Source organism: Littorina saxatilis, linkage group LG2, assembly GCF_037325665.1.
Source record: "Littorina saxatilis isolate snail1 linkage group LG2, US_GU_Lsax_2.0, whole genome shotgun sequence".
Lineage (NCBI taxonomy): Eukaryota > Metazoa > Mollusca > Gastropoda > Littorinimorpha > Littorinidae > Littorina > Littorina saxatilis.
This window is the reverse complement of record NC_090246.1, coordinates 45,886,037-45,899,840: the sequence shown is the minus strand read 5'-3', so window position 1 is coordinate 45,899,840 and position 13,804 is coordinate 45,886,037. Positions and strand designations below refer to the sequence as shown.

Sequence of the window (13,804 nt, the reverse complement as noted above, 5' to 3'; positions counted from 1 at the left end):
GCTACAGATGTAAATACTTTGATGTAAAGAATAATCCTACAAAGTTTCAATCACATCCGATGAACTTTGTCAAAGATATAAAATGTCTAATTTTTCCTTTGACGCTGACCTGTGACCTTGAAAAAGGTCAAAGGTCAACGAAACCATCGTTAAAGTGTAGAGGTCATTGGAGGTCACGACTAAACAAAATATGAGCCCGATCGCTTTGATAGTTTCCGAGAAAAGTCCAACGTTAAGGTGGTGTCTACGGACGGCCGGCCGGCCGGACAGACTAACACTGACCGATTACATAGAGTCACTTTTTCTCAAGTGACTCAAAAAATTTTAATGGAACTTTTGAGTGCACAATAGAAAGGTCCTCAACACCAATATGAATGGTTATAGACAAAATAAAAGAAAGACTTTTATCTGCCTATTCTTGGGAAATGATACATATTCTGAAGGACTGCAACTCCAGCAATTTAACACACTTTGTCTCTCAGGCACACAGACACACCTGCCCAGTGTCTGTGCCACGCTCAATCTGCTCCACCCTGGCTCTCTCCTCTGCCACGTCTTCATCCTCATGCTCAATGATGTCAGGATTGGTCTCGGGAGTCACATGCACGGTGTTGACATCACCAAATCTCAGCGCTTCTCGCACGCTCCCACCGCTACTGCGTACCTCCATGATTCGCAGTAGCAAGTACATCATCACAAAATCCATCACACACTGCAAAAAAGGAGATGGATAAGGTCATGTAGCAAACTGTGAATGAAAGTTCAACGTAGAAAGCAAGCTGTGGTATAGTACAGCACTTTCCAATTTTTTTAAATGTTGTTGTTGTTGCCTGCATGCAGGTGTAAGTGTTTTGCCAGCTCTGAGACTTTGGCTGTGAATTTGGGATCTTCATCAGGTGCATGCATACAGACTGAGGTGTCCAGCCATCCATAAAAGTCTGCACAAAAAGTCAATTCTGGGAAATAAATCCTTTGCTAAAAGAAGATCTCTATGCAACACTCTCTTCCGATTGAGCTACCCAAAGCCTACTATGGAAGATCATACACACACAAAAATGAAATCAACTTACTGCAATTAGGCAGATCATAATGTTGTTGTCAAACTTGAAGTAATCGCTCACTGAAGGCTCTTCATTTTTGTAGGAAGCAATGCGATAGATCTGGAAAAAAAACCATAAATGGAAAATTTCAATAGTAAATTTTCATTTAATTAATATACTTACCCAATTCTCATAAATGCATTGACTTCAATCTCACATGCTAGATGTCGAAAAACCACTCAAATTACCTGCCCTTGCAAGGGTGGTAACCAAGCTAAAAACAGACGCCATAGCCATTGCTATGACCTGTCCCACCTGGTTACCCATAACCCACCGCGCACCACGTGAGCGCCAACATCCGGAATAATCATTCGAGACTTCTCAAAAACCCTTAGGAAATTAAGTAGCGGGGATGGATGGGAGGGTATTAACTATGAGAATTGGGTAAGTATATTAATCAAATGAAAATTTACTATTGAAATTTTCCATTTTATTAACCCCTTCACTGCCCACCCCGTACTAGGTACGTGGTCATTTTCGGTTTGTCGTTCGCCCATAACTGTACCTAGTACGTGGGATTTGCGTCAGCAACATTTCAGGACATTTCTGAAAACTAAATGGGAGGTAACCACTGTCCAAGTACTTGTAGGGGTTCTAAACACAGTTCTTTCCCATAGAGTATTCGGATAAGTTAGTACCACGTGGTGAAAACTGTGTTAGAAATGTAGAACCGATCTATAGCATTCACAATGGCGGCCAAAAGTCGGACCTCAACTCGTAGACCTGTTTTCAAGCGATACAGTGTTCTGGAAGCTCTACAAGAAGTGATTTATGGATTACCACACAGAAGAATACTTTTATGGGCTGTAATGTGAGTACCTGATGTTTTACACCAGTTTTAGCAGTGTTTTGTGTGGTTTTACGTGCTGCAATGTGTGTGTGTGTGTGTGTGTAAGTCCGGAAACTGTAATTTTTGACAAAAATGGTCATTATATCAATTTTTACTATAACAATCACAAACAAAGTCCAATGATCATGTCATCCTATAATAGCCAAGGGTATAAGCAAAACACATGCCAAAGATCTATCAATCAATCAATCAATATGAGGCTTATATCGCGCGTATTCCGTGGGTACAGTTCTAAGCGCAGGGATTTATTTTTTTATTTTTTATTTTTATTTTATGCAATTTATATCGCGCACATATTCAAGGCGCAGGGATTTATTTATGCCGTGTGAGATGGGATTTTTTTACACAATACATCACGCATTCACATCGGCCAGCAGATCGCAGCCATTTCGGCGCATATCCTACTTTTCACGGCCTATTATTCCAAGTCACACGGGTATTTTGGTGGACATTTTTATCTATGCCTGTACAATTTTGCCAGGAAAGACCCTTTTGTCAATCGTGGGATCTTTAACGTGCACACCCCAATGTAGTGTACACGAAGAGATCTAAGAGATATCTCAATAAATGATCGAGCAGTGAACAGATTAGTGAACCTACCGAAGAAAGCGAAATTTTGCCCTGGCACACAGCAATACCAAAATGCTGTTATACTGTGGCAATGAAGGGGATAAATTACATCTTCTTACCCCAATTCTCATAAATGCAGATTGCTCCTAAAGGCAGAGGGAACTTACTTATGTCCCTGAGAGAACCTGTCCTGCAGAAACTAACGAGGGCAAGGAAATGGCCCCATCAAGTTAAGAGCAGGAGATGTCCAGGAGGTAAAAAATTAATGAACACGTCATCAGACCTCCAAAGAGCTGTTGGCAAAACTTCGCATAGGCGACAGGAACACCACCAGCGAGAGAAGAACCCCAGGCTCTGGACTCCTGAACACCTGTAAAGGAACAGAGGGAGGACTGAACTGTGTTCAATAGGCCACCACTCATAGGACTGTCATATGAAAGTAGCATCTATAGTTCCAATTGACTGAGCGCAAGTTAAAAAGGATTTTAAAACTCTAACCAGACAGTTAGAAAATCCAAATCGCCCGTAGCGAGAATCCTCCCGAGAGGAGGGAATTAAACACCAGAGGAGATTGACCAGGTTTCTGATTGAAGGAAATCTGGCCGAAAAACCGTGAAAAAACGGAACTATAAGTTCCAAGGCTACATCCTCCGGTAAACCCCAACCCCGAGTAAGAAGAACAAAGTCCTACGCGTTATACAAGGGGACGCCTCTAAACCTCTTAAAACAAGGTCCTTTGATCATGCCCGCAAAAGCGCCATGAACATCAGAAGAGAGGCCTATTTGTTTCAAAGTAGCTGAGATAGCCGAGACGCCGGAACCTCCAAGAAGAGGCCAAGCTGCCCAGAGCCAATAAGAAACAGAGGTGATTAACCACCTGGATTGAGAGAGGGGCGCTAAGGAGTTGCACCCCCGCTCTATACACCAATTGGCCAAGGAGGCCAATGAGGGGCATACACAGAGAAAGTGGAGGACCTATGTGCTTCATGAACCGAGACCAGAGTCAAAACCCACGATCTGTAACACAAACAGCACAACCTCCAGCCCTGTATGCAGATGGCCCAACCCGTGTGTAAGCCCTGAGAGGTCCTGCTGAGCGAGTCGGCCAGGGAGATATTCCCCTGAGATATTGATTTAGTGTGAAAGGAACCAAATCAGAATCCCGTAAACTCTGTCTGACAGGGAGCAAGAACTTGCTCCTCCCTGCTAGTCCACATAGGAAGCAACAGAAGTATTGTCCGTATGCAACCGGACATGCCTTTATATAGCCAAAGAAAAAGGCTAGTAGACTGAGAGCTACTGCTCCTAACTCCAGGCAATTGAGATGCCCAAGGAGTTGAGTCTACATCCACAGCCCCAAGACTGTAATAGCCAATGTAGGCTCCCATCCGGACAGAGACGCATCCATGAAGCGGTCTAAATCCGGGGGGGGGACAAAGCTAGGGAAAACGCCCTGAGCGATCCAATTGGATTCCAGCCACCTACTCGCGTGGAGGAACCCACCCTGGAGGAGGACCCTCTTGTCCCAGACCTGTGAGGCCGAGTCCCAAAGAGACTTGAGGAAAGACTAGAGAGCCAGCATAGCCATCGATTCCGTCTGACAGAGGATCAAGGCTAAGGACCTCGCAGAGGTCTGCTCTCGTGCCAGCCTGGTAGTGATAAGAGCCTAAAGCCTCTCTATTCTCTTCTGTGAAGGACGAACCTTCCAAGAGACAGTGTCGAGCGGCATGCCCGGGTAAAAAACCTGGGATGGGGACAGCTCAGATTTTGCCTGGTTTACTGAGAACGCCAGGCAAAGAGCCTGGTTCAACACCATCTGAAAGTGCAGCTGGCAAGCTGATTGACTCTGATAAAAGATCAACCAGTCACCGAGGTCGTCCAGAGACGAATAGCTCTCCGTCTGATCAGAACACCGACTGAATGCCCTCCATGGTAACAACTCATGGCCAGCAACAGCCTGAAGGGCAGAGCCCTGAACTGAAAAAACCTGGTGACCCCAGCAGAAACGGAGCCACTTCCTGTCTGCAGGACGCATAAGGAAGGCTCGTGTGACTGAGCACAGAGGAAAATCTCAGCCAAAGCTGATAACTCTAGACCATGCCGTCCCACCTCCTCCGGAGAGGAGAGGGAGGAGTCACTGAACGAAACACCCACTTTGTGACCGGGAGCGCATCAATGCGCTGCTACTTGTTTATGAAAGAAGGGCAAGACTGAGGCTTCTGAGTAGGTTTTAACAAAACCCCGAAAAAAGCCTGTCCCTTGCTTCCTGTAACCGGTGTAAAATCAAACCCCTTGTAAAAGAAGGAGATCACACCTGCTGAAGACAGTGTGGGCATAGAACATAACTGACGAACTCATCTGCTCGGTGATGACCCTAGCCAGAGCTGCCAGCAGCATGGCTACGGCCCTATCCGAGGCATCCTCCCTAAACCGAAACGAGTCCAGGGAGGATAAGATGGCTCGTATGAGAGCACAGAGGAGAGTCTCAGCAAAAGCAGCTAACTCTAGACCATGCCGTCCCACCTCCTCCAGAGAGGAGAGGGAGGAGTAACATCACGAAACCCCACGTTCCCTGTGGTCTATTTGTGAAGCCAAGAGACTAGTTCCGGCCCTTGGCAACGAAAATGTCTGGATCAGATCCTGAGACTTGACATTCCAACCTATCTTCTTCCGCACTAAAAGTGAGAACGAAGCAGCCTGAAACCCAGAAGCCAGCCACTGGCTAGCAGAAGGAGGAGCAGGACCATGCGCATGAAGCAGCGGGAAAGGTGTAGGCTGAAGACCACTACCCTGAGGTGCGGGTCAAGCCAAGAGCTGCGACATGTGGTAGGCAATCACCGAAGACTCGGCAAATCGAAACGATTGCGAGTAAGCCCGCGTAGACCCAAAGTCATCCGCGGAAGAGGGAGGAAGAGAGACACCCTGCTCTGAATCCGCCACCCCATCCGGGAAAAAGTAAGCTGACACAGCAGCCGCTTTTTGCATGGCGAGCCTACAAGCAGTAGGCAGCGCTACACACTCTCCCTCCTCCGAGGAGTCCGAATCCCCACCAGCAGTTGTGTCAAAACACAAAGGAGGGGAGACGGGGGAGGCAGCGCACTAAAACTCCTGCTGATAACACCGCCAAGAGTGAGAGTGAAAAGCGTGATCTGTCTCTGCCTGCCAACCCAAACCGCCCACCTGACCCGAGGGGGGAGAGGGCTTGGTAGTTGGCGCAGCGCCCTGCCGAGAAGGAGGGCGAGTGGGGGTATGAGACAAAGCCAAGCCCGGCCAGCCGTACCCCACCCTCTGTGTGAGAGAAGCGTCCCAGTGCTGAGAACCAGTCTGTCTGGTTTGAGCCACGCCGCGCCCCGAGTGGGGAGGGGGGTGGTTAGTCACGGCAGTAACCCCTGGAGGGGGGAAAGACTGAAAGAGAGACGTAACTGTAAGCGACCGACCCCCACCGGCATGGTTGCCACTCTTCCGGCCTGGTGCCAGAAATCTGGTTTTTGAAAATGTTCACAGCCGGAAATTCCGGGTTTTTGAATTTTGTTGCGGAAAAAAAAAAATCAAATACGGGAGCAGCGGAAAGAAAGCACTACTTCTGCATGCTAATCAAGAGATCCACAAGAAGAGTTTGCAGGTAAGGACAAGAACAAATTGTATGCATTGCTATACTAGAAGACTTCGAGTCAGACAACAACAGGGGGGGGGTAATTTATTTAATTCGTTTGTGGTATTGGCATACCCTTTGTTGTAACCACTTACTACAACGCAACGTATGATATGTTGATTATTTTGTCGGTTTTAAGAACTCACATACCCCTTAGAAAAAAGGGTGGGTTTTTTTGTGGGTTTTTTTTTGGGGGGGGGGGGGGGGGGTATAATATTGATGTATTTCTGATTTGCACAGCGAGAACTTAATTATACAACATCTTGTCACAATCATAACTAAAATTGCTTATCTTAGTTTTGTTGTGTCTACTTAATTCTAGTTTTGTGAATAACTAATTTAACCTGAACTAAAGAAAAAATCCACAGAATAATAGTCTTGTTTGTGTGTGTGTCACTGTTTGTTTGTGTGTGTGTTTTCGCTGTTAAGTTAAAACATAAACAATAATTATGATAAAATAGTTGAAGAATGCATTTCGTGTGACTCACAGTGAGGTCTATGATAATATAATCATATATGATATTTATATATATTCATCATCATAACTTTTCAGGAGATTGTTTTTAAATATAATCGAAAATTTTATAAGTAAATTTTCATTTGATTAATATACTTACCCGAATCACATATAGCATTGACGCAGTCTAGGATGCTAAGGTCTGAAAAGGTCTTAAACAATTTTAAAGGGAAGCAACCCCACCACAAAAGTGTAAACGTAGCCATGGTAATGACCCCACACCCGGGGAGTTACCTCCCATTGGTGTGTCCTACGTCACTACCACTACTCAACACGTGGTCAATATCATACGGCTTTAAAGAAAACTAAAAAACCATAAGTGGGGTTGGCGGGAAGGAATTCACTATGTGATTTGGGTAAGTATATTAATCAAATGAAAATTTACTTATAAAATATTCGATTAAATTACATATTCTTACTCCGAATCACATATAGCAGATAGCTTCAACAAGGCGGTGGGAAAGAAAAATCTAACTCACTCTAAAAATCCCTGCCAGAAACTGGCCCACTGCCAACAAGTCAGGAAGGGCCCGGTGGGAAAGAAAAATCTAACTCACTCTAAAACCCTTGCTAGGAACTGGCCCACTGCCAACAAGGCAGGAAAGGACCCGAGAACCATCCTGATTGACAGCCGCGATGTCTCTCAGGCAAAAGTTGCGAAAGACAACTTCAGAGAGCCAGTTAGCTGTGCCCAGCACTTCTTCCAATCTCCTGGACCGTAAAACGGCCCGAGAAGAGACCCAAGCCTTGGATTAATAAACCCGAGCCGAGTCGAGGGAAAGACAAGCTGCCCCCCCCTCCCCCTTACTAAAGGAAGGGAATGCCAATGCCCTGGAACGATCCGTGCGTAAGATTGTCCACTCAGTGCTGAGAAGGACGAACCCTCACGGTGACCGTAAGACAATCATGCCAAAGTATGCAAACCTTGGGATGGAGTGAAGACCAAAAAGGCCTGTGAGATAGAAGTCAGCTCAAGAGAAGAGTGACCGATCTCCACCAATGAGAGAGAGAGAGACACCTGAGTACAAGGTACCAGAGTCCAACTCGATGAGAAAATATCAAAAAAGAGGTGGTCGCCAGTTATCCTCTACCAGTCCATGCGAACGCAGAGAGAGAGGTAGTACGAGGAAGCAGCGACTTACGATTGTGCGTAAGCCACCGGAAGTGCGGAATCACAGTGGTCGAAGCCTGGTGTGAATGGTGACCATAAACAAATTGGCTAAAGCCAGAGTGTCCGCAGTACAGTCTGCTTGTGGGTAATTGAATGTGGATCAAAAACCCAAAACAGAAAGCAAGACTGGTAAGCATAAATGAAAAACCGTGAAGCAGACCAGCCATAAGACTCCCGAGACAAGTGTTCTCAGGGAAAAACCAGAAGTTAACTTCGCGGCCAAATCAAGAGCCTTCCTGAGTTTGGCCGAAAAACCAGAACGCGTCCGTCTACCTCTGAAAGACTGAGAGTCAGACACGGAGATCAACGGGCAAACGCCGTAGTCATAGTTGCCTGTGGTAGAAGGGTGACTGTAAAAGGAAACCCGACCCAACGGAAGTCGTCCTGACTCACCTCATGCTAGGATGAGGGTGAAGAGAGGAAGAGACAAAATCCGAAGTCACAGGAACCGAAAAAGCCATAGTCGCACCACGACAGGCAGGAGACTATTGCACAGGCTAAGGCTGAGAGCCGTGATGCCCGTAGGACAGCCATTGTACCGAAGTACCCACAGCACGCAGGTAAACGTAAGAAACGGAAGTTTCGGCTGCCAAATAAGATGCTGGGCTATAAGCCCACAGCAAAGAAACCGGAACATTAGCTAACCCTCTGCCAGAAGGAGAGGAGTAGCCAAAACCTGAGAGAGGTGATAAGCCTCAAAGAATGACTCCTCAAACATCCATTGCCAAAGACAATGCCCCCTCAGAAAAACCTGAATGTTACTTCCGAGGCCAACTCAAGCGCACCTTAAATTTGGACGAAACACCAGAACGCGTCTGATCGCTAGAGAAAGACAGAGTCAGACTCGGCGAAAGACAAACAAGGACCATAGTCCAGATGCTTATGGCAAAAAGTGAGAAACGGGGTAACCTGAAGACAGGAACCCCACCCAAACGGAAATCGTCCTATCTCATCTCCTGTATGGGGTGGGGATGTAGCTCAGTCCGTAGCGCGCTGGATTTGTATCCAGTTGGCCGCTGTCAGCGTGAGTTCGTCCCCACATTCGGCGAGAGATTTATTTCTCAGAGTCAACTTTGTGTGCAGACTCTCCTCGGTGTCCGAACACCCCCGTGTGTACACGCAAGCACAAGACCAAGTGCGCACGAAAAAGATCCTGTAATCCATGTCAGAGTTCGGTGGGTTATAAAAACACGAAAATACCCAGCATGCTTCCTCCGAAAACGGCGTATGGCTGCCTAAATGGCGGGATAAAAAAAACGGTCATACACGTAAAATTCCACTCATGCAAAAAACACGAGTGTACGTGGGAGTTTCAGCCCACGAACGCAGAAGAAGAACTCCTGCATAAGATGAGAATAAAGGAAAGAATTGACGAAGTCCGAAGCCACAAGAACAGAGAAAGCAACAACCACCACCGCCGACAGGTGGAATGGCTGTTGCACCAGCCGAGGCTAAAAAACCTGGATGCCCTAAGGTCAGCCGTTGTTCCAAAAACCCTGACGTACCTATGAAACGTCTGTGAGAGAAACAACCTCTCCGGTTAAACCGGAAGTGCGACAGAAGCAGCAGCCCGTGGCTGAAACGACTGTTACGCTGACTGAGGACGGAAGCCAGTATACCCGAAGGCCAGCGCTAGATCCGACCAAAAGAGACCTCAGCGGGTGCCCGAGCTGATGGACTTAGATCGCTGTGTAAATATCGGACTGATGCATAAGAAAATATGCACTCATTAGATCGATGGGAGTCGCCCGACCTCACCACTCCCACAATCCATTGGCTGTGTACAGAGACCATCCAATGAAAAAGTGTAGGGAGGAGATCCCCTCCGCCATCACCAAAGTGGAGGGCGGAGGGGGGGGGGGTGAGATCGGGGGCACTTCCTTGGGTGGAGAGGCTTGCTGCTAGAGCTGCCTCTCTCCCTGCCCGACACTGATCTATTTCTCGAAACTCGAGAATCAGGCAGAGACTGCCAAATGGCTGCCGGCTTAGCTTAGCCAGAGGCCTGAGCATGCTTCTCCTGAGGAGGCTAGCTCTGCTTCAACCCTTGTAGAGAGAAGTCGGAGACCTGCTGATCTCTATTCGACTGGATCTCCTTTCTTCTGGTATTAAACACCAATGTTCAAAAGGAGATCCCTCTACCCCGGGCAAAGCTCAAGTGTCTCTCTTAGTCTGCTCAGTGAACTGAGAATGCGAGAGAAACAAGTCCCTCCGACACATGACTGTATGAGCATAGTGAAGGGAGGACAGCCTCATATGCTCTTAGCTCACCCTAGCAAGGGCTGACCAAAAGAGTGGAGATGTCATCAGCCTCCTGATCCACACAAGGTGTGAAAGGATTCAGTGACTCAGTGAGAGAGCGCTCTAATGATCATCTCCGAGAAAGAGGCAAGTTCCAAAAGCTGAAGTCCAATTTCCTCCGACGCGACAAAGGTGTGGTATGGGAACACAACACCCAAGTGCCTCTAAACTGCTTCGCCAGCAGAGGAAGAAGTTCCTGCGTCCCCAGTAAAGGCGTACGCGGAAGATCAAAGAACGACGACAAGTTCCAACCCGGCTTCGGCAAGGTGAACTTCATAAGCAAGAAGGAACAAAAGTTGAAGCCTGTGTAGCCGAAGCCAGTCAAGGCTGAGCGTGTTCCGGAACTGAACCGTGAGGAACGAGCAGCAGAACCGGAACACTGGGGATACCACTTCCGGGAGGAGATGGTCTAGCCAAAACCTGCAAAAAGTGGTACACCACCAAAGGTGACTCTCGAACCGGAAGTAGGAAACCTCCTTCCTTCGCGGAACGGAAGTCCGACATAGACGACGGAGCAACCAGAGAGGAAGCCACCAAAGCCAATGCACCCTCCGGGAAATATCTGGAAAAAACCTGCGTCGCAGCTTCGAGAGCAGCCAAGAGCTTCGACGGAAATCCAGAACGTGTCTGATCGCTGGCTAAAGACTGTACATCAGAATAGCCAAGCGAACGGACACGGACCTAAGTCACAGTTGCCAGTGGAAGACTAATGAACGGGATGACCGGAAACCGGAAACCCGTCCACCCGGAAACCGTCCTGTCTCAACCCCTCCCGAAAGAGGGTAAGAGTAAGAGGAGGTAACATCCGAAGCCACCAGAACTGAATAGGCAGTAGCCGCAACACCCAACAGGTGAAGTGACGACTGTCCCGGCTGAGGCTGAAAGCCTGAATGCCCGTAGGCCAGCCGCTGTTCCTCACTCACTGACCTCCGAGAGGAAGCATCAGGAAGAGGAACAGTGTATCCGGACAGAGCCGGAAACGCAACAGACAAAGCCGCACAATGCGGAAGCATTGTTGAGTGGACTGGGGCCGGAAGCCCGAACGCCCGTAGGCCAGTCCGCGGTCAACTCCAGTAAAGGCCACAACATGTACTTGCAATGGAGGACCTATGCTTCCAGTAAACCGGCGTATATTGATAATTTTACTCACAGAACTCATGTATGCAAACAGAAGTAAATGGATATACAGCAGTCCCTGCAATGTACGGCCCCCGGCGTGAGCGGACACCTGACATGTACGGACACATTTGCTCGGCACGGAGTGTTTTCCTTCTATATTTGCCCCCCCCTTAAACGGACACCTGCAAAACGTGGACACGGACACTCATTTTCGGTCCCAACAGCAGGTCATACCTCCAATGTACGGACAGACCATCGTCAAATTTTCACCACAACAAAATCGATAACAGAGCAGTCCGGCTCTTGGTGCAAAGATCACAGCCGCAATGGCGTGACGACAGTCACTGGTAACTTGAGTGCACCTGTACCCATCAGGAGGGGGGGGGGGGGGTAGTTTTGGTCAGGAGTGGAGTACATGCGAAGATGCCAACATGAAACTGCACTGTGCTCTTTATTCTTGTCTGTTGGACGTAAACAACAGAAACCACAGTCGATGAAGGTCCTGAGCGAAAGAGAGTGAAAAACCGGCCACAGTTCTCAGCATCGTGTGTCTGTGTGTAACCTCTTTCATTGACAAGATACTCTTGTTTCCCCTCAGCCTTGACCAGTGAGTCGGTTGCCTAATCTGTGAACCCTTCAGTTGTCTTGCTGTGTCAAAAGTTACGACACAGTCAACTGGTTTTGCTCTGAGTGAACAGTTAGAGCTGACCTCTCTGGCCACAGCCCAACAGTACATGGCTGGAGGGAGTGAGAGAGAGAGGGAGGCGGGGGGGGGGGGGGGGTGGAGGGGTAGCTGGCTAAACTCTGTGGGGTGTCAGGTGTCACTGCATGTCAGCAGGAAGAGCATTGGAGAGAAATAGAGAGGTGTACTCTTCCACACAATTTCCAAGCATCAGTTGTCACGGCTTGGAGTAGGCATTAGTGAGGGAGAGTGGGAGCTGTTATGTACAGTGTATTTCCGACTGAAGAGTGAAAAGTCACTGCCATGCCACATGATCGGCATGCAGTCAATAAAGCCAGACAAGATGAAAATAAATTACATGATTATGACATGCAGCTCTATCTGCTGCTATTTATTCAAACTGGGTTTCAAGCTTATTCTTGCAAAGCATCTGCACACGCTCCTCTGTGCTGTGTTTGTGTGGCTGCTTTCGTATGTCAGTGCATGGTGAGTGTGTTCACTGCCTTGAGGATTTATTTTATCTCTTCTTTTCAACACTTTTCATACAAATCACTTTTACAGAACGTTTAAAGAAGTATTAGGAGTTTATTGTTTAGCAGCCACAAGAAGTGATTAGCATAGACTCAATCCTGTTGTTTGTGTGTCTCTGTGATGAGTGTATGGGGGAGGGGGTGCTGTGGTCACCCCTCCCGTGACCGGACACCTGCAATGTACGGACAGTTTTGCTATGGCCCAAGGGTGTCCGTTCATGAGAGGGACTGCTGTACTGACATAGCCTTGTTTTAAGTTGCTCACCTTGTCAATGTAGTAAAATCCACCAAAGATGATGTAGACAGGATCAATGAAAACCAGCACATAATGTAGCGCTGTGGCTATGGACGTCTCTGCCAGCATGTCCAAGAGTGACACGGCCAGGTACGGCATCATTCCTCCCTGTCAACCGGGTAAAGTGAAGACTACTTCATGACTGATCAGTTAACTAAGGTGACATTAAAGGATGCTTCAGGAAAATAAATCATATTTCATGTTTATTATTTTATGAAAACTATAAATGTGAATGTGATAAAATAAAATAAAAGTAAAATAGCACTTCAGGAACAGGAGCACTTGAACGCAGACACTAAATTTCCTGTCTTACAGAAACACACATAATCATGCATGTACACACTCAGAAACTCAACCTTACCACCAGAAGCCCCCCCCCCCCCCCCCCTCCCCATACACCTCCCATGCTTCTCACAGTATTCAACACCCCCATCTCCCCCCCCCCCCCCCAAAGAAAACAAGCATGGAGCCACAATTGCTTCCTTCTTCTGAACATAACTCCCGCCCAACCCCCCTCTCCATCTTTCTCCACCAAAGGCATACATTCCCTGCCTTTTGAAATAGAGACCAAACACAAACCATGGAGAAGATGTTGGGCAGTACAGCCTGTGCCGTCTCATACTTCTCAAAGAAGAACGTGGAGACAAGTGACAGTAACAGGCATTGTGGAATGAAGAGAATGAACAGCAAAATCAGGCTGATAATAGCACCTGTTGGAGTCAGAGATGGTACCTGCGCAGAGAGAACAAAATAATGCTTATACTGACATAAGGATGATAATGCAGCATTTTCAGCAAGGTTTGTTGCTCACTGATCACTGATACATTAAAATGTGAGACAAGCAGTTATTTTGAGATCATGTTGATAAAGTTACCTGTTTAATTTGTTATGAATTGATCAGACCCCAAGGAATTTAAAAATGATTTTATATCACACACAAAATTGATTGAACGACCGGTGCTGTGATGGTCCCGACTTAAATCCTTTTCTGTACAGATTTTACAATGCAGCGACTACTTT

The 13,804-nt window shown here is 47.3% G+C and overlaps 1 protein-coding gene across 4 annotated transcripts in view; it reads right to left on the bottom strand.

Moving 5' to 3' along the window:
- Positions 1-13,804, bottom strand: part of LOC138955294 (cholesterol transporter ABCA5-like) — a 113,111-nt gene that overhangs the window by 19,222 nt on the left and 80,085 nt on the right. For all 4 annotated transcript variants that reach the window (XR_011452181.1, XR_011452184.1, XM_070326927.1 and 1 more), the window contains exons 22-25: positions 13,364-13,516; positions 12,755-12,892; positions 1,071-1,160; positions 497-712 (exon numbers count right to left, since the gene is read on the bottom strand). Coding sequence is in view for 2 of the 4 variants with exons in the window: in XM_070326927.1 (XP_070183028.1) it covers positions 497-712; positions 1,071-1,160; positions 12,755-12,892; positions 13,364-13,516 (597 nt within the window). In the remaining 2 variants the exon portion in view is untranslated. The remainder of the gene's footprint in view (positions 1-496; positions 713-1,070; positions 1,161-12,754; positions 12,893-13,363; positions 13,517-13,804) is intronic.